General features: G+C 48.2%; 1 protein-coding gene across 3 annotated transcripts in view; it reads left to right on the top strand.

The window, feature by feature from the left end:
• Knockout (Stork-head domain-containing protein knockout) overlaps nt 1-27508 on the top strand; it is a 171560-nt gene that overhangs the window by 75800 nt on the left and 68252 nt on the right. For all 3 annotated transcript variants that reach the window (XM_076306015.1, XM_076306017.1, XM_076306016.1), the window contains exon 2: nt 4207-4473. In XM_076306015.1, coding sequence (XP_076162130.1) covers nt 4273-4473 — 201 coding nt within the window. In that variant the 5' untranslated portion in view covers nt 4207-4272. The remainder of the gene's footprint in view (nt 1-4206; nt 4474-27508) is intronic.

The raw sequence follows: 27508 nt of genomic DNA on the forward strand, positions 1-27508 counted from the left end.
TCGGTCGTAGTTCTCGCGATTGGTCGTCGAATCGGGCCAAAGCCGATCAATTCGCTCCGAAACGTCGCACCGTTCTTCGATTATCGCCATTGTACAAACTCGCGCGATTATATCGATCGTTTTCGAAGGCGTCCCGTTCCTGTGTACGACCGTTCGCGTTTCCTGTCTCGTCGATCTCGAATAGATCGTTTCCTCTTACGCTCGCCATGAAAGCGCGCATACGCGTCGGTGAGTCACGCCGAAGGAAGTTCGTTTCTTCTTTCCCGCGAGTTCTTAACCGAACAAATGTATCGATGAACCGGTACAAGGTGAAACGTGGAACATCGAACGACGAACGGAGAGAGGAGAGAAAAAAAATGGAAAAAAAAAACGTAACGGAACCATTTTTCTCGACACCGATCGCGTGTCTATCCCCCGTTTAGATCCGCGTTTCTGCCATTCAGCTCCGCGGCCACGAGAGAAAAGTTTTGCCCGCTCTCATGATCGCAGCGATAATAAAATATGACGAACGACCCGCTAATTGAATACTGAGAAAGTTGCATTATTGTTCTATTAAGAACGCCTTTACGAGCCGTTTCGTATACTTCCGTTTCTTGTTATCGTATCGTGTGGACGTTCGAGTACGACACACAGGACATCGGTCAAGTTTTTTTCAGCAGGATGGTCGATCGAACTCGTCGTTCGAGAATTTTCTGACTCAAAGTGAACGATTTATTTCAACATCGTCCGCGTTTTTTCGTCGTTCGTGAAAAAGTTCGTTTCCCGCTCGGAGAGTGCGAGTGCACTCCGGGAGAGTTGTTTCGCTTCCAGGAAAATACACCGAGGCGGTTGACGCTCTTCTCCGTTACGTGCTCGAACCTCGAAAAGTTTCGCTGGAAACCGTATCGCGAATTCCGTGGGACGCGACGCAGTGGAACAACGGAAAGTTCGTCCCGGACGAGGGAAATATTCGGCGGAGAAAATTCCGGCGACGCTCCAATTTCTACGGTACGGCCCGAACTGCGACACTATATTAAAGGAATTGTCTCTGGATCGAGCGCGTCCTGGAACCGGGCCAAAGACGCGAGATTACTTCGTTGACTCTTTCCAGGGTCCCGCGATTCGATGCGACCGTAATTGCCGGGCTCCCGTGCCAAAATTTACGGCCGTTCCATTTTTCGGAGGGGTTAGGCATTTTGGAACGTGCGCCTTGGCACGTCGAGGAGCGATGCAATATTCAACGGCCACGATCGTCACGCTATCGTCGTAAAGCACGTACCTAACGCGGACCGTGTAAGATCCTATCTCGAAGAACCAATATGTCCTACCGTACGAAAGATCTACCATATTCGCGTAGAACTTGCAACGTGAACTTTTCAATACGCTGGAACGTGTTTTCGAGCAACCTTCGACGGTTTTCTACGGGAATTGGTAATACGTTTGCGGTGATTTCGATATTGCGTATTGAACGTGGTACGGTGACGACGAGACGAATGTACAGGGTGGTACGTAATTTGGGATAATAGGGGGAGCTCGGGGAGATTTCGAGAGCTCGGCGAGACAAAAATTGAAAATATTTTCGAACGGTAAGAATTCTTCGTGGACGAGGCGAATCTGAACACTGGAAGAAGCTATGGCTCGTTTCTAAACGTAGATGCGAAATAGCGATAGAGAACGTTGAATAATTGTTTCTTCCGTTCATGTTTCGTCTCGAGAAGGTTGTTGCAATTTCTAGAATCACTCTGTACAGTCTCTTCGATCGAAGAGATCGCGAAACGTTTCGTCGAGTGTCGGAATATTTAATTCGTGCTAAATACACGAGCCGGTTCGTGTTCCAACAACCCCATTTTGAACGTATTTAAAATAAATCTATAATACGAACACCGTGTAGTAGTGCAGAGATTACGTGAATATTTTCAAAAGGCCCGCGTAAAAATTCCTCGTGGACGAGGCGAATCTGAACACTGGAAGAAGCTATGGCTCGTTTCTAAACGTAGATGCGGAATAGCGATAGAGAACGTTGAATAATTGTTTCTTCCGTTCGTGTTTCGTCTCGAGAAGGTTGTTGCAATTTCTAGAATCACTCTGTACAGTCTCTTCGATCGAAGAGATCGCGAAACGTTTCGTCGAGTGTCGGAATATTTAATTCGTGCTAAATACACGAGCCGGTTCGTGTTCCAACAACGCCATTTTGAACGTATTTTAAAGGAATCTACGATACGAACACCGTGCAGTGGTACAGATACCACGTGAAAATTAAATCGAACGATAATTCTTCGAAAGAAACCGAGCAACAAATGGATCGAGTGCGTAACAAGTTTATTCGAGTACAGCGTCCCGATTGCTCCGCCTGTGTCGCGAAGATTACAGATTCGCAGCGAATACTTTTCTGTATTTAAACTTTTTCGAGGCGACGCTTATCTACGATTACATAGCGGAAAGATAACGCGGCGAGTTCACCGAACCGTTATCCTCGTTCGCAAAAGTTTCATGCGCGAGTAAGTACATCGCCCTGGCTTAAGCAGCATGGCCAGAAGGAGCGTTAAAGCACCACTTTGCATTAGTTACATTATTCCGAGTGGTTCGAGCCACTTCGACGTTAGATGGACCGACGCGCTTAACGTTCAGCGATCGGCGTTGTTTGAAATTAATTAACGCCGTTAGAACGATCGGTAAACATTTCCAACGGTAGATACATCGAGTCGAATACGATCGCGTCGTCGAACTTTTAACGTCTTCAAAGGGACTTTCCTATTGCTCGATCGTACTCTCTCGATTCTTAGAAACGAAGAAAAGTGCGATAAAATAACAGAATCTTCCTTCGAAATATGTACGCGAGCGTGATCGTCTAAACTCGCGGTATTCCGAGACTTTAAGACTCTCGTCTTTGCAATCCTAGGGTTTCATTTTCTCGAAGAAAATCAGGCTGTCGAAGGAAGCTGAACAAGCTGATAAAAATTTAGCCGACGCGAGAAATTCGTGTTCGCGAGCGAGAATAAAATTTACCGGAGAACACGGAACACTGGTCGCCATTCAGGCAAAAGTTGCACCTCGATTCTCGCTTCGTTTCTCGTTTCTCGCAGGTCGAAGTCGAATCTGGGTCGGGTTAAATATCTGGACGAACGTCGAGATGAACGCGCGGTCGATTGTGTCTATCGAGCTTTTAAGATCATCCGTGCAATTGCACCTAGAGTTTCGTTCCCTGGAAGAAAATCAGGCTTTCGAAGGAAGCTGAGTAAGGTAAAATGTAGCCGACGCGAGGAATTCGTGCGAGAATGAAACTTACGAGGGAACAGGGGAGCCTAGTTGCCAACGTGACAGGTTGGATTCACCCCTTGGTTCTCGCCTACGTTCCTCATTTCCTGAGGGCCATAAGGCACTGTCACGTTTGTCTTTATTGTATCAACAACTACCACGCCGGGGCCGTCTAATTGATTTACGCCCCCTCCGGTCATCAGTAGGCCGGTGGAATCTCGTCCGCGAAAATCCACGCGGCCACCGGGACGTGTCTCGAGGAAAAAGCACGCGACGAGGGGAAAAGACGTTGCCAAGGAGAATTATTTGCGAAGGGAACGTGATTGCATCAACGCGAACCTCTCGACGCGGGAAAAATTGTTCCCCGGGAGACCACGCTTCGTGCGAGCTCCCTCGTGCTCCAAGTACAAGGTCGATGAAACCGTTTCACCAAATAATTCGCGCGAAGAGTAACGGAAATTCGTCGTTATTGATGGGAGAAAATCTCTGTTACGAAGTAACGAACGATAAAAGAAACTATTATTATTATTACTATTATATATATTATAAAAGAAGATGTTATTATTTTAAATAATTTTGGACAATGTATAGAGTAAATCGAGTAACTCGATCGACTCGATTCTTTTCCGGCCGAATCGAAATTGAAGGTGACTTTGAGAACTTGCGTAAAAAAAGCGTAAAAAAAATCAGATCCTATGAATCAAATACTATTCGTCGGCTGATAACGTAGAAAAATTGCTACGAACAAAATATTATCGTTGTAATATCAACCGTGTGCTTTTCCATCGTACGGATCACTTTTTTGAATTACACTAATCGCGATTGCGTTCGGTGGCGATTAAATATCGTCGGTGTTTCCAACGATTACCTAAATCATCCTTGCGGGAAAATCGATGGTAACGCGTTGGAGAAAAGTTTCGCGTAATCGTTGACACCGTGACGATAAAAGTTGTTCCGTTTGTTGTTTTCCAGGACCCGTGATGCCACCGCCGCCGCCGCCGGCGAGTCGTCGGAATCGTTAGAAGCGGGCCGAGAAAAATGGCCTCGATCTTGGGAGACGGGACGGGCCCCGGAGGCTCGGGACCCTCCCGATGCCTCTTGCTTCTTCAAAGGTCCCTGGCGATTCAGCTGACCAGGGGTCCGCCTCCTCAGGTTCTGAACGCTGGCCAACGGGAGAGTCCCAAGGAGCATCCGGCCGACGAGATGTGGATGTACGATAAAGGTTACAATTTGTTTCAGGTGAGTCGACGTGCGCTGCATTATCGTGGATTATCTAGGCTGTGTGTACGTAGCTAGAAGCCCGTGCGCGTGTTCAAGTTCCACGCCGGTCTCGGGCCCGGGCCCGGCGCGGAGCCATTTTTCGATGTAACGATCTGTTACAACGTGACTACCGTCGTCCACCCATTATGCGGCGATATTCTTTCCATTCGTGGGCAAACACGAGTGGTTACATGGCGGCGGGCGGTCGTTGCAACAGCGGACCGCTCTCCGTTCGTCCGACTTAATCCGCGGTATTTCGTTACCGAGACGGTCGATTGTTTATTTTGTTCGTCGCGCTCGCGCGCTGTGCACCGATTCAGTACCGTAGGGAATCGTTTCCCAACGCGTGCGAAACGCTTTCGGGGTTAACGCGGACGAGCCGCGGCCTCGAAGCGCGAACGTGTCCCTTCGTCGAGCGTTCGCTCGTTTTTACAACTCAGCGTTTCCGAAGCGAGATTGGCGTTGATTGGATGCACCGTTACGCTGGAATGAGACAATATGAATTACGAGCAATTTCGCCGAGCAACCTTGTCGGGAGGGATAGGACGAAGTAACGAGTTAAGTGGCGGATGTTCCATAGTCTTGCCAGCTACACGACGCGTCGTGATCCTTTACACGGTTCCATCGTATTTTTTTCTCTTTTCTTTATTTTACATTTTTTTACTTTTTCTTGTCTTTTAATTGCACGGTCGAGCCGTCGTTCGGGCGTGGCTGCTCGAATAACCGGTAGCAGCGCGAAAATTCCCTTGGAAATTTATTTTCACCAACGATTTCCGACCGAACGCGACGATCCATACGTCGAATCGCACCTCGCGGGATTCTTTCCGGTGGATCGTTTCGTCTCGGGTCTTTTCGAAGATTCTTCTTCTATTTTGAGATATTTTAGCCGCGCGAGTCGTCGTTACGGGAATCTTGGAAGATTTACAGGGGCGTGAAAATTTCTATGAAAATTGTTGCAAAGTTCAAATTACAATATGTAGTTTATTATAATATGCAGGGATCTCGCGTATCCAATGGTATAGTTTTTGTACATATAAGAATACAAAGAAGAAACGAGTATACAGTGATATGCCTTGACGCAAACGACGACAGTGTCTTCGTGTAGTCTTCGTGTGGTCTTCGTGACTCTCGACTTGGAAAGTGAACAGAAAAAACCCAAAAGAAAAATAGCCAAACCGTTGTCAACCCTTCCGCGTCAATACGGAGACATTCCTTAAAACTGACATCGACATCTGGCACTCTTAGAATCGTTGTTGCATTCGTTCAAAGAAAAATTCATTTTCATAAACGATCGCTGCTCAAACGCGACGATCGATACACCGAACTCTCGTACGTGGATATCGTTCGTCGACCACCTAGATTCCACTCCTCCTCGTGAAACGGTTTACCCAGGGTCGCCCGTCGAAGTTCACGTCGTCGTCCGAAGGAAATAGAATTCCGACACGCCTTTCAACGGGAGAGCCCCCTTCGGTTTCAATGAGCACTCGTTAGGGGTGGAGCGCCCCTCGGAGGAGAGTTAACCACGGGCTGCTCCTCGCGGGAGAACCAAGCCGAAAAAGACACGAGGATGGTGCACAGTTCGGTTCGTAAACGAGAGGGGTTCGACTGAATCGCGACAATGGAAATCTTTGTGTCTGAGCTCGATAGCCCGGCCATTTTCGTTACCTGCTTTCTCACCGTGGCCGGTCTTCCTTTCAAATCGTGTTCTTTCAACACCTGCCTCGAGATAAACTCGCCAGCTGGCCGCGCGGCGCGCTTTGTACGATTTCGGGATCGCGAAAATGGCGAAACCTCGAGGAAAAGTTGCGGATTTCAAGGGATCCCGAGGGATATCTCCGGTTGCGGGAATTTTGTTGCCAAGAGGAAACGTACCTTGGAAGTCGAACCGCCGAAATGTTTCTTTACCTTCGACCGAGGCCGACACAGGCGAAGGAAATTCTATTTGTAAGGAGCGAGGTACTTTCCTTGGAAAGAAATAAAAACGCTTTCGAGGAATCAATGGGGATACACGAAGCACGGTTGCGGGTTGTGTTTTTCCAAGCTTCCGGCCGCGTTATCGCGTTTTATTAACGTTGCAACTGTGTACAGCCGCGTTAACGTTTTTTTTGGTCAATGGCTCGTTCGGTCGTTACTCGACCGCGAGTTTGGTTTCTCGTCGACGAAGGATTGGAAAATCGAAAGGAGGAACGTTCAGAGTATCGCGAATCGGACATCGTCGATGTATCATTATTTTAATACGTCGATCTTAAACGTGTTATCGGAATATTTGTAACGTTCTCCAGGCTTTTTACTTACCCTGGATAAACGTTTCGTTTTCGTAAGTCGAAACGACTCGTACTTGTTGTACTCGACGTTGTCTTCTAAACGAATTCGATCGATGTTTCCAACTTCGACCGACAATTTCGCGTTTGTGAAATTACCTAAATACTCGCGTTCGTTGTAGTAAAATATTCACACGAAATTTACAATGGACAATCGTGTCCGACGAGATACGAGCGACCTTGAGCGGGTAATTTTTCACAAGGAAACCGCGATCGCGCTAATACTCGCCGGTTGAGTTCTCGTAGAATTAATTTCGAGCAATTAAGAAGAAACGTGGCTTCGATCGAGCACGGCCAGAAACGTGGTACACGGCCGTGCGGGAATTCCAGGGTGCCACGATCCTGTTTAGCAACAGTGGTCTCAGAAGTACCTATCGCGGCCGTCATGGTTCTCACGCGCCTAATTCGCGTCACAAGTCAATTTAAATGCCAAAGGCAGCGTAACGATCACCGTACACGATCGAACGCCGTAAACCTTTCAAAACAGTGCGAAATGCATCCGTGTTCATCTGATAAGGAAGCATAATCTCCGGGGAGCCGGTGAATCGGATCAACGCACTATAAACGTCAGACTAATTAGAGTCGCCGTAGAAACGGCCATACTTATAGCAGGCGTTATCGTTTCACAATGCGGAGGCCGGTTTATTTATCGCCACGGTTAATTATTGTTCGCCACAATCGACTTCCAGATACCATCGACGTCCAACGATCGCTCGGGCCCGCTTCACCGTCTCGTTCGAGTTCGGTCTTCGACTTTATTTCTACCCCCTTCTCCTCGGTTCGTTCGCTTTAAAATATCGTCGTTAACCTGGACGCGTTTAGATAGACATCGAGTTAGATTCTCATTACACTTTTGCTCGTAAACTCGATTGCACGGGACAAACTTTCGGAGAGGGGAGGTAAGCAGGATAGAGAGAGAGAGAGAGAGAGAGAGAGAGAAAGAGAGGGGGGCAATTAACGACTATTTGCTCGATTAGGAAGCACGTTCGTTTCCAATTGCCCGCGAGTGAAACGAATTTACGACGACCTATCGGGACAATAAGTCCACGTCGTTTCGTTAAAAAGGAGAGCGTATTATAATTAGCAATATCTGCGAAATGATCGGGCATGAAATTAAACCTGTCCCGGGGAGTGAAAGCGCGACACACGAGCGCAACGCGCCGCTCCGCGCGGCGTCGCGTCGCGCGATTAATTTTAACGAAACCCAACGAGACTAAAAAAAAAAGTCACGCAGAGCTCTTTAAACGGATACCGATAATTCAAGTTTTAATACGCGTCGCGTTCGTGAAACGAGTCGAGAAATAATCTCCTATTTGCGCGAATATTCAATGTATCGAGATGTAATGGAGCAGATATCGTTTACAAATCGACGTACCTCGAACGGGATGTTTAAAAGTATCGATAAATATCAGCCGAGCTGAAAAGCTCGACGTTAAAAATAACGGAAAATCGTACATCGTTGGACGAATACATTTACCATATATTAGTGCACGCGATGCTTCGTCGCGAGTATTTTATTCGTATTATCGAGACGTTCGTCTCGTCTTATCGATAATAACGCGAGAGGCGAAAAGAATTATCCTCTGCGACGCGCAGCGAAGATCGCGATCAACGGTTTGTATAAGGGTTGAACGGTTCAGGGTCGACGTAATCGAGATAACTTTCGGCGATCGATACCGCGACGAACTTTATTCGCTCCGACTACGAGATTCGAATTCGAGAATTGAATCGTTTCACGTGCACGCGCGACTTCGCTCCTTTCTCCGAATAATTTATTCCGTAACGAGAAATCGTATTTCACGGGTCCGAAAAAAGCGTTGTCCGGTGTCGCGTGGCTCCCGTGTACACGGTCGATTACCAACACGTTGAATTTCGATGCTCGAAACGAGCCGTGGGTACGCGTACTCCGTTTCGCTTCACGAGTGACACCTTGCGTCGTTTTATCGCGGATATTATGCCGGGAGCGCGCACATTTGCGATACATTTTCCGCTTCAACGTGAAACACGATCTTGAAGCGGACACCGCTGCAACGATCCCGGGCGTGCATCGCTGGATGCACCGCGGAATCGTGTTACCCCGCGTACCGGTGAGCCTTATGCGGAAATGGATTGTAAATAGAGATAAAATCATCGATTAATATAAATATTGCGGTCAAAGGATCGGGCCAGGTATCGCCTCTTTGGAAAATTGATTTCACTCTTTCTGGTTTCCACAAATTGGCCCCAAGATTGTTTATCGGTTCGTGTAATACGTTTGTACGGCCTATCGTAAACTCGTATTTCATTCGACGTTTAATTAACTACGTACGGTTCTGCTTTGGAAATGCACCGGTCGTTTGTACTCTCGACCGGCACGCGAACTTTTTGCTCTTATCGCGGAAGAAGAAGAAGAAGCCCATTTTTTCACATCGTTCCCGGTTCCTTTTATTCGAATTCCATTCGACGTATGGAAATCCAACGAAGCGAGAACTCCGAATTAATCCACTTACGAACGCCGAGAAGCAAACTATACCCGTAGAATTTACCACGAGAGCGACAAAGTGTACGGGATGTTCGCGGTATTACGGCCCGGTGTGTTTTTAGCGAATATTAAATATACGAAAGAATTGAAAGAGGGAAAAGTTTCGCCGTTTTTTACCAACGACGTAACGTCACGACCAATATTCTATATTCGCGATATTTTTCCAGAAACGATTCCATCCCGTGTGAAAAATAAAAGGTAATCATCGTTCCTCGGGAAATGATACAGAAACAGAAAATTCGTCTCTGCTATGGAAGAAAAAACTACAGAAAAAACTACATTAATGTAGAAACATAGAAAATTCACGTCTGCAGCCGATTACGGAAAAAACAACGAACTTGTTCCTCTTGAAATATTCCCGAAAGTTTGCTTGAAAATACCGCGTGCACCCAGTATGCATCTGGTGATTTCTTCGACTCGTGAGCGCGGAATAATACTTATCGTGGAAGCAGAGGCACGAAAGTTTAAAAATACGCTCGGATATCTTTATAAAATCGTATCTCGTATACAGGACCGGGATCGCGGGCAGAAGGAAACACGGTGCATTATCTCGTTCCGCGACTTAATTATGGCGCGGACTCGTTATCGATCTATGCTAATACGCTGATATCTATAATCCCGCACTTCCGGTAGGAAAATGCCAGCAGACGCGTGGTGCGGTGATAAACGGCCAGATACCGGTTAACGCGGCCACAGCCGCCGCTATTGTTTATGTATACGAGATAACAGCCGGTAACGGTAGCTTTCGGTTAAATTAAACCAGGGACGATGGAATAATGCTTAAATCTTGACGCGGGATAGATGTTCCGTGCTACCGCGGCCGATACCGCGCGTTAAGAACGCAGGTACCGGCGAGTACACGGGGGCCAGGTTGCGCAACAGTACCGCATGGCGTATTATACATGCAACACACGCTTAGATCACATTCCACGCGTGCCTCGCATCCGAAGTGAGCCATCGAACTGTGACAGTCGAGAAACGACGTATACGACTCCGACAAAGTTCTAAGCATCTAAACGATCGACGTGCACGTCGTATCAACGAACAGTCACCGGTTAACGATCGGTTGCTGGGGGGTACGTTCGCGATATTTCGCGAAAAGTTCCCGGTGAGATCTCCTCGATCGAGCAAGTACACCAGGCCCCCGTTCGAGCGTCGCGACAATCGGACCTCGACGATCGAATGATCCCTATTCGAGCTTTTGGCAATTACTCGCTCCGCGGTGGCGCCCGTAGGCACCGCGCCACGAATAACAATCCCGTGTTCAGGTATAACGGAATTCCAAGACTCCGGCCGCCCGGAGAATATTCTAGTATCCCGGTTAAGTTCACAGTGCGCCTAGGAGCCAGTGGACGCGCCACGGTCGCACGATGTCGGAACCGAGTCGGTTCTCCAGCCGTAGTCACGGAACATCGAAACCAGTATGCACGTATACCGGTCGCGGAATATCAAGACCACCGCATAACCGAGCCCACGGTGCTACCGACGTTCTAGACCCTCCGATTCGTTGTACATCGGACCTCTGTGCGCTATGCGCGATCAATTCTCGACCGAGAACACACGGACGCGAGTTACAGTTACGTCCAGGTGGCCACCATCGCGTCGAGACTCGCCGAAAAAGTACACCGTTTCGTTTCCGTGTCCAACGACCGACACCATTTGCGCGTTAATTCACCGGGACGATTTTACGCGAACGTGGATCATAAATGCGTGCGCAGCCACGGGCGAAACATCTCGACCGGAGGATCGTTTCCTCGAGAATGGACCTCGTTAGGGCGCGAACCAGGGTCTCGTTGGTTCCTGGTCGATTACGGAAATGGTATTCTTCGCGAACCGACGATGCCACCGCGAGGTGTATCGTTCGTTGAATGCCGCGTGTACGACACTGACCGTGTCCGAGCACCGGCGCACCGGTGCACGCGCACGTGCACGTGCACGTCGTTGCATCCTTCCAGAAAGGTCTCCTCCACGAGCCTAAGAGTCGTAAAGATGCGGCGCACATGCGCCCGAGTTCCTCGTTTCCGCGCGAGCATTCGCCCGACGCGAAACCCCGTGAAATATGCATAAAGATAAGGGACGCCCTCTTCAAGGCAAGGAACTCCTTTAGTCGCTTACGGTGGATTACCGAGCGCCGGACTCGCCGCCCTCGGCGATTTAGGATCCGTTCAAGCTGATACGCCGTGAACCTCGTAACCTCTCAACGGCCGTACCGTCAGTCTAGCCAACAATGCCTCTTCCCGACCGAGAACACAATAGGGCGTACCTACGTATCTCTGGGACTCCCGCAGCAATGGAAAATACATCACGAGACAAAAATACACCAAGGACTTTATTCGCTTCGGTTGCCTCTTCGATGTTAAGAACTGGTACTTCTCGCTGTTAAACAAATTCGAACGCGATAGTTCGAACATCTCGAACCCCACTTCGAGAGGGTGTCCGAAAGGATACTTCTCTTTGATAATATCGTTCGAATAATTCTTGGAACGGGATATCGATGTGGCGAATTTGTCAAAATCGTGGTCGAGAAAATTTGGACAGTTGGGTTATTATAAACACTTCCAATCTCGATATCGGGTGTCATTTAAATGGTATTCGAAACGATATTTCTCTTCGATGATAATCGAACGACGATATTTTTCAATTTCACCGACCCTGAGAACGTTTCGTATCGCGAAACACTCCATCGTTGATCATTCCGACCACTGAGACTTCGTGCTTAAAAGAATCCGAACGAAATGGTATAATTGGATTTCGATTCTTCTGGGTCCCCAAGACGATGTTCCTCTTTAACAACAATGGAACTATACTAACGCTGTCTTTTAACTTTACGATCGTGAGAACGCTTCGTGTCGCGCGTTACACTTACACCGACTCGTGTATATTCATTTCGCGAAGCGACAAACGAAGACCACTCGAAGGCACACAAGAGTACCGTGTACACGCGACAAAGTGTGCGAAAGTCTTCCGTTCGTCGGGCATATCGCTAAAAGTAATTTTCGAAGGAAACGTTTCTTTGTCCGCTTTCGGAAAACGACGAACAAACGTCGCGCGGAATATTCGACGAGAACGATTCGTCGGTCGGTAAGTTCCGTGACGGACTTCGAACAAATGCAAATCACCGTGTTCCCCTCGAGTTACCGTTATTACGCTTCGACGTATCGCCTCGAAGACAACTGTCACAGCGACCGTAGATGCTGTACGCGGATACGCCCGATGACGATTCGATTCCAGACGTATGCGCGAAACGATCGACTCGCGCCTACCTCGTTTACATAAACTAACGTAAAACCTGATCCGCGTCAAATCGGACTCGAAGTAGCAAATGTTTCATTCGCCTCGAATCCGGCTCGAAGGACCGAACGTTTCTCACTTTTTTAGTCGAATCCGGTTCAATTGGACCGAATCTAAGTCGTTCGATGTAACATTTGACACGTGTGCCGTGCCAACCGTGTTTACAACCGTTCGGAGAACAGACACGGTTTTATGGCGTTTCAGTTGTCGAGCGTCCAATACTCTGTATTGCATTGACGCGAATACATTGTCTCTGTTGTAAATTAACGTGACAGTGCGAGTGAAAAAATAGTAGAAGTATTAAACTTCTAGAAAAAATCGTAGTTGATCGAAAAACTATAGCGAGAAAGGGTTCATCTGTATCCCAGAAACTCAAAAATATGGCAATCTTACTGCCCTGAATTTTACCTCGAACGTACGTGTTTGGAAAATTGAACGATAATCGTAATGTTCAAAGACAAAGAATGATCTCTTTAACGAAAAACGGTCGAATGATATTAATAACAGAGCTGAAAAAGATAATTCCGTTTGAGTAACAATATCTGAATAACCGTTGTATTATTCGTAAACGAAACGTAGAAAAAAAGATTCACGGTATCGGTGAACGGAGACGAAGTTCGTATCCAGCGTAGATGAAAGGAACGTTCCATTCATAAATTCCTCGAGTGTCCCGTTCGTAAATACGAGAACGTTGAAAATTTCAACTTTCTGCAATTGTTACGTTGCAGAAAGGTTACCCGATGTTCCGCGTTATTCGTTCCTGCGGAATTATCGTATCGAATACGATAATTGGGTAATCGAAGGTAACGGTGATCTTGTAACGCGTACGCGAGAAAAACGTTCGCGCGTAATCCCCAATTGGTAATCCATCCGCGGCGCGGCGCGGCGCGTCGCGTCGCCTCGCGCGGAACAATATTTACCTCGCGACTTCTTAGCCCCGGTGCGAAGCCGCGAACCGCCGCGAACTGTCCTTAAATGACCGTTATTACGATACGTTGATCACGTTACCTTGAAGATGGCCGATGCAGCAATCGAGCGGACACTTTCCATCCGCATGGCGATTTCTGCCACCCAGCGCCCGCCGCAAAAACACCATGCTTTGTGCCGGCCTTCTCCGCCCATAACCGCAGCGCGACCAAGGATACCAGTTCGTTACATTCACTTCTTTATAACACAACTGCCGATATTTGATTACAAACATTTTCTATCGGTCACGCTCGTCGAACGTTTAGAACACGATACCGCGAGCTACAGCGTCGCGTCGCGACTAGGAACTGAATTTTCCAACTGTTGGAACGAATGCAACAACGATTCTAAGAGTGCCAGATTTTGTCAGTTTTAAGGACTGTCGTCCGCTGAGCGGAGAACGGTCTGGATGTTTTCCATTTTGGTTTTTCTTCCTACTCGGTTTCCAAGTCGAGAGTCACGAAGACCACACGACACTGTCGTTGTTTACGTCAAGGAGTATCACTGTATACTTGTTTCTTCGGACTTTGTATTCTCATATGTAGAGAAACTATGCTACTGGATACGCGAGATCCCTGCACATTACGATAAACTATATATCATAATCTGAACTTTACAACACGAACATTCTCGCGAATCGTGCGACGAACAAACGGCGGAGGTTTGCCAATTCGACCATAGACAGAACAATTCTCGCACGACCGCAAGGAAAGATTGCTTCTCGAGGCAGCCGCTACGTCCACGTTGCACGCGTGAAAATATACGACCGTTCGGATCGAACGGTGGAATACAGAAACGTATGGATTTTGATCGATTCGCGGTCCCGTTGCTCAATTCTCGCACGGGAGATGTCTACGAACTTTCCACCCACTTACGAAAGGATTTGCATCGGACGAAAATCGAGTCTACGCGAACGAGACGCGTTTAAGTTCGAATTCGAAGAAACGCGAGCTTCCGTAGCGCACCGGGAAGTATCGTAATTCTACCGTCTATTTATTTATTTATTTGACAATAAACGGGCATATATTACGTAACGCATCGGAACGTAACGTGAAACGAGATATCTACCTGTAACTAGAAGATCGTAGATTCGATATAAAAAAGTGTTATTCCATCGGCGGGACAATCGACGCAGCTATGTATTCCGTTAATGCGATCGCGATACTTTGGATCACTTTTGAACGAGTCGGGACGAACGAATTTCGAACGAATTCGTTGGTAATATTTTTTCTAAAAAAATCTGCTCTCGATTGCCAAATCGGTGGAACGATGTATTATTGTTATCGCGCGGGAACAGTTAAATAGAAAGATAAGGCCCGAAATCTTTCTTGTCTATCGTCTCGTCATCGAATTACGGACGTTCGACTTGGTACACGAAACGAATGGAATTTCTATCGCGTTCTTTCGATCGATTCGAGCATCCTTCGATACGATTCGGTCGTCGATTGTGCGGAATAACTGAATTGTTGAACACGAGAGAAAAGTAAATAGAACGTTCATTTAAACAGTAGAAGATAATACTGTTGAAACGAATGCAACAATGATTCTAAGAGTTCCAGATGTCGATAGCGAATGGTCGATGGCAGTTTTAAGGACTGTCTCCATAATGGCGCGGAAGGGTCGTCAACGGTTTGGCTATTTTTCTTTTGGATTTGTTCTATTCAGTTTCCAAGTCCACGCGACACTGTCGTCGTTCACGTCAAGGCATATCATTGTATACTTGTTTCTTCGGACTTTGTATTCTCATATGTACAAAAACAATACTACTGGATACGCGAGATCCCTTCGTATTATAATAAACTACACATTATAATCTGAACTTTGCAAAAAATACAGCGATAGAACGACCGACTAGACCGTACCGGTCACGTTGGGACACCAACCGAAAAATATCCAAGTTGGTAACGACCCCCTCCCCCGTGTCTTGACTTTTCGAGGGCTGCATCGGTCCAAGTCGTTGTACTCCAACAGATTACGTAATAGCAGCAGAAGAGATCTCCTCGGAGAATGTTTTTCAGCAATGTTGCAGTTTGCCCCGCGCGTTCGTTCTCCCTTCCGTAGCCGTAGCAGTTCGAGAGCCAATTTTCGCGCGAAATAATTAACGACACGTCGTCGTTGCTTTCGAGAACTCGTGGTATTTACACGCGCGTCTCCCTTCGTCGCTCCGGGACGCTCTATTATCGACGGAATTAAAAGTGGTCCGGTAATTGGCAGCAAATCTCTTCGTCAAACATACAATTACCGGGCGCATTAATCACATCGCGCCATTCCGCGTGCTCTTTAATATGCCGTTCATGCTCGTAATTTCTGCTCCAGAATGCCCGACGAGGCTGCCCAACGGCGCGAGAGAGTTCCACCATCGGCCACGGCCGATCTAACCGTTACGCGCGCGGACGTGCAACGAGAAGAGAAAAACCGGGGCCCGTCGCGTTCAGCCGCGAGTTTAATCAGATATTAATTAGGCAAAACGACGTACCCGGGACGTACACTCGAACGGTACGAAGTATTACATCGAAGCGGAGTTTCCTATTAAGATTACGCGGCATCGAGGACCCCGTAACGTATCGGGTCTATCGGGCCGATCCGTCGTCGCGGGGACCGCTCGGCGGTGCCGTTGCCTGTTCGAATAAATCGCACGACGAAACCTCGTACGCACGAAACCTACCGTGATACGATATCGAAGATACGAGATACTCGGCCCGCCATCGAACGAATAAACTCTACGTCTACGTCTACGTCTACGTCTACGTCTACGTCTACGTCTACGTCTACGTCTACGTCTACGTCTACGTCTACGTCTACGTCTACGTCGTCGAGTTCGTAAATCAACCGCGCGCAGCAGCGCGCATCGCGAACCGACCAACGAACGAGACGCGACTTCTATCTTGCCCCGCGAGAAACTCGTTTATCCGCGGGATGCCCATTCACCTCGGAGGCGCGCGTCTTCCTTTATTTGTTTGCCAATTTAATTGCAAAAAAATCAACGAGCCCCGACTCCCCTGCTCTCCCCTGCCGTCGTCCGCCGTGGTGCTGCTCCCTTTCTGCCCCCCCCCTACCTCCCCCCACTATCCTCCTCGCGGCGGGCCGGCTCTCGAGTCCCCCGGTTTCAAGTTTACGATGACATAGAACGACGTTGCCCGGGAACCCCGGCAGCCATTGGCGTCATCCCGCGGGGCGTATTTTCTGTCCGCGCGCCGCGTCCTCGTTGTTCAACGATTTAACCGGTTCACTCGCGCGATTCGGTTGTCCAGCGATTCGATCGACGAATCACCCTCTCCCGACACCGGAGACGAAAAATCAAACGTAAACGCGGATCGATTAGGGAGACTAATTACGTAGAGCTGGAAACGTTTCGTCGTTAACGGAATTAATACCGGCTACCGGTGTACGCTCGGGTTACTCACGACGGTCAGTTTACGCTTTATTAATTTTGTGGTATTCGCGAGCGTACAACCGAACGGAAATACTTCGATTTTTCGCCTCCTTTATCCCCGTGAAGAGCGTGCAATTATTAGATCGTTGCAACAGATATTTACAAACGTTCACGGTACGAAGACTAATTATTCCCGAGTAATTGGATCCTTGTGTGATGGCTGGGAGTTGTAAAAATTTCTTTCGAAATGTTTGCAAAAAGTAACCGATATTCGGAGCGAGCCATGAAGCGATCGTGTTATCCAAACGCGATCTAGATAATTTCGTAGCGGCGTAAGATGTAACAAACTCGACGAACGTTGGTCTTTGTAAACCGCTGTAGATCGTTTCACGAGCGAGCCGAACAATCAACCTTGTTGATGAAACAAGGTTAACATTTTTTACGGTAGAACGTTTTTTTTTTTCTTACTTGTCCAAAGTCCAAGTCCATTACACGTGACTTTACCTTTTTACCTTCGTCGACGAAACGAGAATACAGAAAAGTAGACGCCTATGTCTGGTACCCGGGTACGTAGTTACACCCGGTTTGATCCCCCGCCCTGCATTCCGTTCGCGCGAGCGCTCCGTTCGCGGTATTAGCATATAAATTATGTTATCGTGATTTATGTTCGCAAGCAGCGTGCCCACACAAGCACTGGGGGGGCTACTGATTAAAATTCGAGACGGCCAGATCCGGAGGTCTATCGGACGACAATGCGCCGTGAAATGGGCCAATTTCCGTTCAATTTTCCCCTTTTCGGAGGAAAAATGGCCCTCCTTGGTCGGACAAGACGTAAAATCTTTTTCGCGTCGTTTTACTCGGTACATCGAAGAAAAATCTATAGCATTAAATATGTATGCGTGGCTTTTCTAAAGGGTACGATCTCTGCCAGAGAAGTCTTATAATTAAATGGAACCATTTAGAAAAATGTTTATTCTTCTCGAGGCAAACGAAAGAGAAACACGTCGATACGGTCGTTAGTTTCGGCGATAAAAATTCATTTCGGTAAAGGAACTCCCGGAGGACGACTTGATTACACAAGGTATTTCGATCTCATCGAAATCCCTGACCTCGATTACAAAGAGTGATCGATTTAGCGTGTAACCATTCAGAAGTCTATTACTCTCGCGTGGTTTTAAATCTACCACTTATCTCGTGCGTAATAATTCCTCTTTTTTCTGCAGAGTCTTCCAAAAAGTTTCGAAAGCGCGGTTCCAAATGGCCCGCCATCCAGTCACCGAACGCGTCCGGCGATACAATATTTTTTAAAATTTATTTCTCGACACAGTTTGGCAACTCGAGCGAGTTCCTAGCTCGTTAGGAACGATCCGGTAGGTTTTCCGCGGTAATCTTCTTCGCCACGGCTTAACGGGTCGAGCGTCGTCCCTTTCAATCTTTTCCGGAGGAAAAGCAAACAACGCATTTCGCTCCTAAATTGCAACGAGTCATTTTTTTTAACGAGGGGTAAGTTACACGGTACGAATAATTCCGTGACCTTCTTCGTACGAAATAACATTCGTGAAAGAATTATTTGGCACGGAGAGGGATGCTACGTGACGTAAGTAATTTATCCATTCCCCTCTACACCGGACAACGTTCGTAACAAAAAATTATTTGGCACCGAGAGAAACTCCACAGGACGTAGTTCGTCCATCGTACTCCGTATCGTACAATGTTCGTAAGAAACATTACGTTCCGCGTCTAGAGGGACATTACAAGGTACAAACAATTTTTTCCATCTACCTCGGTGCCAAACGACGTACGTAAGAATTCGTTCTCGTCGGTTGCAGCCGAGATATTCCACGGTGTCGAGATAAAACCGATACCCTGTAACGTCGCGAACGCCGAGCTAGCGTTATCCCGTGTTTGCGTCGCTGTCGGTCGGTCGGTCGTTCGCGAGGATAGTTCTCGAGGACGACGATAACTCGCGCGATCGCTCGTCCCGAAAGCTCTGGACGTCCGTTTGTTCGGTTCGTCGCGTTTCTTACGGCTCCGTAGCCGAGAGACTCTAAAAGGATAAGCATGCTCGCGAGAGCACGGCTAGCGCGTTGCATAATAATTAGTGGGCAGCCAACGACCGTATACCCTGCGGAGTGAATTGCCGCAAGTTCATTGCCGGCAAGGATATAGCAATATGAACGTAACGTGCTCCAAGAACAGCGAGCCGATTAGCAACGCTATTGCGAGCTACGGTGCCCTCCCCTCCCCTTTTCTCTCTCTCTCTCTCTCTCTCTCTCTCTCTCTCTCTTTTTCTCTTTCTCTCGTTCCCACGACCGGTCGGCCTCGCTCTTTCGATCGACCCGGGAGAGTTTCCTATGTCTCTCGTTTCTTTTGCTCCTGCCCCTTTCGGCCGGTGTTATCGTAAGTAATGGCTGCCCGCGAAGAACGACGATCGACTTTACGTACTGTTTACACGCTCCCCGACCGCTCTCTTTATGCGCCGTACTCAGACACGTTTTTGCGTACCCCGCTCGAATTTATGCGACGGCGATTCTTTCCGCGGCAAACTTCTCGACCCTTTCTCGTCGCGCGGCTTTCGAACGCGCCACGAATAGACAACGAGGAATCGGCTTTTACGAACGAACCTGGCGCCGCTGGGACCACCGAATCTGGTTTTCGTGGGACCGAAGGGAAAAAGGGTCTAACGAGAGAGATAGAGAAAGAGAGTCCCGGTTCGAGGGGACGGTGCGTCGCGGGAACGTACGAAACGATGCGGAAAATTGAATCGCGGATTCTCAAGGACGGACACGGAGATTCATTGGTGCACTCGACCCTCTTACAACGCGGTTAATTCGTTCCATGGTTGCATCGAAACTGTGGTTCAGCGAGACTTGGAACCGACGGGGAATATTCGTGCTGTACGCGAGGTTTCGAGTTTCTCGAACCGTGGTATCGGGATATCGTGTTGTAGGAATGTCGCAATATTTCTAACCAGTGTTATAAGAGGGTCGTGTGTACGAGATTGCGTTACGTACCGTTCGAAAACAGACGCCTTCTAATATCTCAACGTTGAAGCCTTCTTCCGTTTTACCGTACGCTCGTCTTTCGGCAAAAACTATTCCGTATATAAGAAACTCGTGTGTTCAACTTTCTAATGCAACGAGGTATCTCGGGAAACACAGAAGCATCCATTTGCATCTATTATAGCGGCTCGGACCGTGGAAAGACGATATATTACGAGGATGGGTCGAAAGAAATCCGAGGAACGCGCGCGAGGGTCAAGGTGCTGTGCCACCGTGACTCATCTTGCACGTGTTATCCTTTGCACAACGTCATCTGCGTTCACGGTGATCGTCGACCGCCGTCAGAGGTGCGAGCACGCTCCCGATAGAAACGTCTGGTCCCGTCCATTGGTAGTTAGCGTCAACAAGAAGGTGGACGCGTTACGGGATGATCGGCAGATGCGCGCTGCGGTGGGTCTAGTCGACTAGCTACACGTGCGCGCCGTGTTTTGCATAGGAGTTTTGCTTTCCTTTCCGAGAATCGTCCGCGGGAATTCCAGGACGTTAAGGAAATGACTGGTCCAGTTCGACGCGGGGCCTCTACGGGAACGTTATTTTTCGCTACACGAATCTTTGAGATGGTTTATCGTTCGAAAGATCGACAACGAAGATTCGAAGTTATCGTCACGACCGGTGTAATTTCTACAATCTACGAGGAACGTTTCCACGATTCTGAAATATTGGGTCATCCCATAAGTAATGTCGTCTCTTATCGTACTTTAAACGTAGTACGACCTTCTTTCTACGTAGCTTAAAGAGTGCTCTCTCGACGGTCTATCGGTTGCGTTCGATGCAGCTCGATCGAAATTTTTCGCTTGAAAACAAATTTTTACTTCGAACCGCGAAGCATCGAGTCCACCATTCGGTTTTACTCAAAAATCCAACGAAAAGTAGAGCTATCTTCGTAGAATTTCGAAAGAAACGAATCGTCCTTTCCAAATATCGCGCCGGTCGTTCGTTTCCAAATTGCGTAATCGGGAAAAAACACAAATCGTACAGAGACAGCGGAGCTACGGACAGCGCGCGCGCGGTGAAATTAATTAATCGGTCGTATTCGCTTACGCGCAATCGCGACAACTTTTTCCAATAATCCACAATGTTATCTTCGTTCCGATAAAACCTAAATGCGGTATAATTCACGGATCGGTTTCTCTCGAATACTTTCTCGTGGCAGTTTCTTTCACCGATACAAAGGTGGAGTGCCTCTTTGATCGACGACTCGTGGGACGTCGAATTTTTGTCCCCGGAGCACCGGCTCGTGGAAGGCGGTCGTCGAGCAACGATCGCTTCCTGAATTCTCCGCGGAAACGTGGATCAGTCTCGCGAAAGGGTCCCTGGAGCTCGTGGAGCCGGTTTACGGAACCCGTGCACACGGACGAGGAAGCAGTTACCCTTTACGACGATTCGCCGGGATATCAAAATACGTTGAGAGCTCCTCGGTCCAGCGATCGTCCCGATTCGTCGTGGGGCACACCGCGGTCCCCGCAGGGGGAAATTTCTCGCCGGTCGACTGCACGCCCGCAAAACGAGAGCTCGATTGCTCCAGTTCGATCGAAGATATAATTTGCCTCCACGGCGGTAGGGTTCCGTCGGAAGTTGAAACCCGCCCCGACGGCGTTTGCAGCTTCGCCGCCGCGATCGTTCTCGATCGGCGAGACGCAAAGGCTCGCGCGCGTACCTCGTACTCGCCGTTACCCGCAACGGAGGGAACGCTCTTATCTAAGATTTACGCGGCTCCTATCGCAGATTCCGCGTCTCGATACGGTCGGTTTCCATGCCCCGGAATTTTTACGCGAACGTAAAAAGGATTCGTCTCCCCTCTGTGTACAGGAAGATGCCGGTGTACCCCGAGGTAACGTACCGGGGGGACCCGTACTTAAAATATTCCGTGCAACGGATGGTCCGACAACGGGAGATAGCTCTGCGTTTCGAGCGGATCTTTTTTCGATGATCTCTCCCCGTACTGTTCCAAGAAGCGAGGATCGCTCGCAATTAATACTCGTTGGAGCGAAACGAGCAACGTTAAGTAAATATTGTCTTTGAGAACGAGAAACGTCGCGCGAGTCCGTTTCCATTGTAAATATTGGAAAAGCGTTCGACGAGGTTCCGTAAGACGATGATGCTTCCTGGACGCATTTTACCATTCGTTGCGATCCTATCTCGGCAACGGAACTTTTTACCGCGAAAGTAAAGGATTCGTCCTCCGATATACGGTTTATGGATGCCAGAGATCTCGAGATAGCGTACCGGGATACGTGCTTTATACGTCACGTACAGCGGATAATCCAACAACCCTGGATAGCTCCGTGTACGCGTTTGCGGACGATACGGACAATATTGACAGTTCACGGAGATCCTCGCCTAGCGACCGGAAGGTTATAAATAAGTTGAAAAAATAGCAGAGAATAGAAGAGAATATCAACCGTGGCGAATACAATCGCGTAACCGTCACTCTACGCGATGATGAAATACCAAAAATCAAATTCTACGAGAGCAAAGTCGAACTAAAATTATTCGAAAGTAACGCTCGCAAGAAAAATGAAACGGAGCGAATTAGAATCGAGATAAAAGAAACGATTAACGAGCAACCGGTCCAAGTTAAGGGGAGATGATAAGTCGCTGCTCCGCAAAACTGCCATCGAATCGATTTGAACGTACGAGATTCCATTGCGAGGCACAATGGTAAAAAGTCCACGTCTTCGAAGGAAGACACGCGATCGTACTTGGAACGATAGTCGATGCACCGCGACACGTTGTGAACGAAGAGAGACGCAAGGACCTACGAATCCTCTCCGTAGAAGCGAAAATACCCCGACTAACGGAGAGATACGAATCGAGGACATCGAATCGTCCGAATCCGCTAGCGAATACTCTGTATAATAACAACACCATTGGAAGACTCGAAAGGAAACATCCGCAAGACCTAGTAACGTAGATCCATGCACGATCCATGATACTCGAAGATGGCACACCAACCGAGCACAGCTTCTACTCGATACCTGTCTCTCGTGCTCTAACAACTCACCAAATTCCGGACAAATTGCAAAGATCGATTCAAGGTTAGGAAAAAGAAAATTCGATCAAATATATTTTCCGGTAAATCACCGGCTCGAGGTGATATCGTGGAGCAAGGTGTAATTTGTAATCGAAGATTTGAAATCGCGAGGTAACATAGAGATTTTCAAGGTGTAAGTGGATAAGAACGTTAACGACAATTTCACCGTACATTCGGTGGGATATCTCGAACGCACGTTTCAAGTAATCGTGACAGAGACGAGCACACACTGGTGTACTCGCAATCCGGACACGTTTCGACAACCGCTTCAAATTGTAAGGATCGGTGTGCGCTCGGTTTCCGGTTTTTCGGTAAACGGTGCGACGACCACGATGACGAAACCTTCGTCTGACAAACTCGAAGAATTGATTCAAAACTCGAGAAGAAAACTACGACTCCTATCGGAGATTCCTCGTCCAGGTACACTCGAGTTCCCCGATCCGCTCGCGGAAAAGCTGCGCGACCAACCACGAAAAGACTTCGTCCTGGAGCCACATTTCGCGTTACGAAATCCGCGAAAGAGCCACCGTTTCACCTTTCGTTAAAGCGTTACTTAACGCGATGATTTAACAGATTTATCCGTGTCAAGGCGTTCCCAAGGATGAACGCTGATCTCTCGATGATCGTACTCGGGGGTTGCCGGGACGCGATTGGCAAATCGTTGGTTTTCGGCGGGCGAAGCCGCTCTCGATTGCGTCAAGCCGCCATCTTTCCACGGACGTTGGCTCGCGTGTCTCACGTGGGTGAGTTTGCAACGACCGAGCTACCGATCGATCTCGCGAGAGACTCGTTCTTTTCCACCGATCCCTTTCGCTCGCGAGGAGGACGAGACATCTTCCGATCTCGGCGAAACCTCATTTTTCTTGCTCCGCTGCGCACACCGCCGCTCCGCACCGCTCCGTACTCGGAAGAAAGCGATTTCGCGGCCCGAGCGTAATCGTTCGCTTTCGGTTCCTGCGCAACGTTACGTCCCGAGCTTAAAAGCCGACGTTTGCTTCCTGCGGTTAACGGGACGCTGAATTACCTTCAACGGTGGGAACAATTTCCGCGCCGGTGCTATTTTTAGGCGAAACGCAAAAACCACCGATGAAATCGAAATCGAGGAGCCGTCGTGCACGCGCGTCTAATCGAAAGGGAGAAGAACCACGAGTTAGAACGACGATCCTAGCCGATAGATCGAATCCGATTCTCAAAAGGGAATTGAAACGTTTCGAAACCGGGGTGCTCGTTGTAGGGTCGTCACTATCATTTTGGTAAAGTAACCTTACGAATTATTTTACGAAAGATTGTAGCTTCGACAGAAACGAAAATAATGGTCGATGATTCGGAAGAGTCGAGATTAGACGATGACCTGGTCATCGATGAATTTATTATAGAGTTCTATTCGGTTTTGAAACAGGGTGGGACCAAACGTCTCGCATCGGGTCTTTCTTCCATCGAGGGTCGCGAGACTGGTAGATCTAAAGGTGACCGTGGAATGATTACATCCGAGGAAAGTATGTTCGGAGTATACGACAAGCGATCCGACGTCGCATTGCCGAAGAAAGGTCGATTTATATCATTCGTTCGGGCACATTCGTTCAGACAAGTACACGGCAGACCTTGCTTATCCCACTTACACCAGGGACTCTCCCATTCAAGGGAGCGGTCCTCTAACGTATACATTGCCGCGTAGCCTTCTAATTCAACCGGGTCTTACACTTTTAATACCTTCGAAAGCCATATTTGAATAATCCTTCCATCGATTAACCCTCGAGTAGGCGCACAGGGGTGTCTGGTGGACACCCGGTGGAATACATTGCTGCTGTCTAATGTAGATTAGCTGTATTTTAATTGAATCGCACGAAATTGAACTCTCTGCGAAGTATCACGAGAAACGATTGCTCGTTCGTAATTAAAAAATAAAAGATCGCACCTGCTTATCGTAGGGTGAAACGAACGCGAGTGATTATGTTCGGACACGCAGATGGCGAGATTGCGAGATTTGGATCCGTGACGTTGAAAATAAAAAAAAAACGAAGAAAGACGAAAGAAATGTAAAAAAAATTCAGAGGGATCCTCGATGAGAAACGGTTCGGTCCTCGACGCACGTGGAATGGCTTTCGCTCGAAATTCTGTGCCACTCGCGAAGGAGTCACGGCTCGTGAGCACGAGTACCATTACGCTCGATACACAGTGGAATTATTCGCGACGCCTCTGGGAGGAGCGGCGTCGAGCGTTTTCAATCGGTGCTCCGGCGGTGAAAAATGTCCTGTCAGGTGCAGCGAGTCGGGTCCGCGTGCACGAGGGTCCTTCGGCGCGTTGCGGGATCGATGCGCGAAGATCGGGCGAGAAAATGGAAGAAAAAGCGCGGTTCGTGGGTCTCTGGACCAAATTGGTCGTAAGATAATCGATAGCACCGGATGCCGTGAAACGAGCAGCTAGAAATTAAATCGATTCAAAAGTGGTGGCCTGACGTTTCAAAGGAGATACTAACGATGTCAAAGTACCGCAAGTGAATTGTAAGAGGCCTCTCGAATAAATAGACGAAATACACTGCGGAGAGCGTACGAGATTCACGATTACCGCTTCCCGCTTGGAAACGTTCCCGCGATCTCGCAATAAAATTTCAAACGAGGCTCGGACCGTGTAAACGCGTTGAAAATTAAAGAGCACCGGTTCGCCGTCCGCGGAGCAACGAATCTCTCGCGATGCATCGTCGTCGCTTTGATTGGCCATCGGTGAAGAAAAGAGAGAGATACGTGTACGAAACGTGGCGTTCCTCTCGCGGTATAAAAACGATTTAATTCGTTCTTAACGCGGGGAAAAACGTATCCTCGCGGTGAATTGAAAGCGGCGCGAGGCGAGAATGGCCGTTATCGCGATAACGCTTTCGATAGAAAAAAAGATAAATAATAATAATAATGATAATAAGAGCCGGTCGCACTTATCGGTACCAATTCCGAACCAAGTCCTTGCCTCTTTTCTTATAATACATTGCGTAAGGAGAGATCAACTTTCTATCCCCATTACATAAAACATTGTATACAAGTTTGTTGTGTACGCACGGTACGATTAATTCCCGATTCCGGTAAACCGCTACGTGCGACGCGACGCGACCCGACGCGGCGCGGCGCGGCGCGGCGCGGCGCGGCGCGGCGCGACGGCGCCTGAAATTACGCCCGTGATTTACGGCCGCGCGTGAACTCTCCTCCTCTTATCTCGTGTAGAGACGGACATCATGAAAGGGACAAAAGCATAATGCACAGTTCCGTCCGCGCGGAGGACGCAATGAATCACGGTGGCTCGTATCGGTCGATCGATTCGGACACTTCTCTCTAATTTCATGGTTTACCGTGAAACGCGGGGGAACGGGGCGGAAAGAGAACGACGCTGGGGGAGACGAAAGGAAAAAAGGGGCTTTGGGTCGGGCAATAGTCGGTGGAAAATCCTGCGGGGCCATTCGTTCACGAGTGTCTGGCTTATTCGGTCCACGTCGTGGCTCGAGCCTACGTATACACTATGGAACAAAAGTTTCGAATCGTCGCGCGAGAAAAATTGTGCACCCCGTTCATCGAAGAAGGGAAAATTAATTTTCCGTCGTATTGAGAGCGTCTTGTTTTATTTTCCCGGGGATACAGGTTGTCCGAAAATATTTGAATAACGCAGCTTCAAATATCGTCAATTCGGGAGGCGCGTGATCAATTCGACCGTGAAATAATTTTTGATCCGTGTTCGAAATATCCTCTTTCGGACTTGTTCGATGCTCGAACGATTCTGCGATCGGTCCAACGAGACGAGTCGCTCGGAGAAAAACAAAAGGTTCGCGTAACGATCGCGCAATCGATCGCGCTGCGGCTACGGTTATTGGCTGGCAAACGGTGCTCAATTATCGAAGGTCTTTGCGCGCAAGGCCGGACGGAAATCTTAATAATAAATGAATCTTAATGTTTTCCAAACGTTGTAGACTTTCTCCTTTTTTTCGTTGAAATTGGTAGAAAGGAAAGACCGTTTCTCGTAGCGACCGCAGGAAAGGGTCGGAGAAAACGATCGGATCTTCACGAGCCGTTGACTTCGAGATTTCTAAAATGCAACGATTGCATATTTTCAAGTCGGTGTGTACCGATACCGACAACGAGCTTCTCCACGTTACAGCGAACGAATAATTAATCGGTAGTTTCTTGTCCGTGCGTCGACCACGCGCATTTGTTTACATCCACTTCTCTCGTACGAACCGGCCGCAAACGTTCCTCGAATTCATTTTCCCATTGTATCTCGAGCAAAGTTTTTCCAACGTTCCACGAACCTTCTGTCGACGTTGATAATTCCCAATGGTCGAGTATACGATTCGGGAGGTTTAACAGCGTACGTTGACATTTCTAAAGCAAAAAGTACAGAGACAGGAACGGTGACGATGTAATTCCTGCAGTTGGTTCCCAAACACGGATTAACGTAACCTTCGGGGTC

Source organism: Ptiloglossa arizonensis, chromosome 3 (genome assembly GCF_051014685.1).
Source record: "Ptiloglossa arizonensis isolate GNS036 chromosome 3, iyPtiAriz1_principal, whole genome shotgun sequence".
Lineage (NCBI taxonomy): Eukaryota > Metazoa > Arthropoda > Insecta > Hymenoptera > Colletidae > Ptiloglossa > Ptiloglossa arizonensis.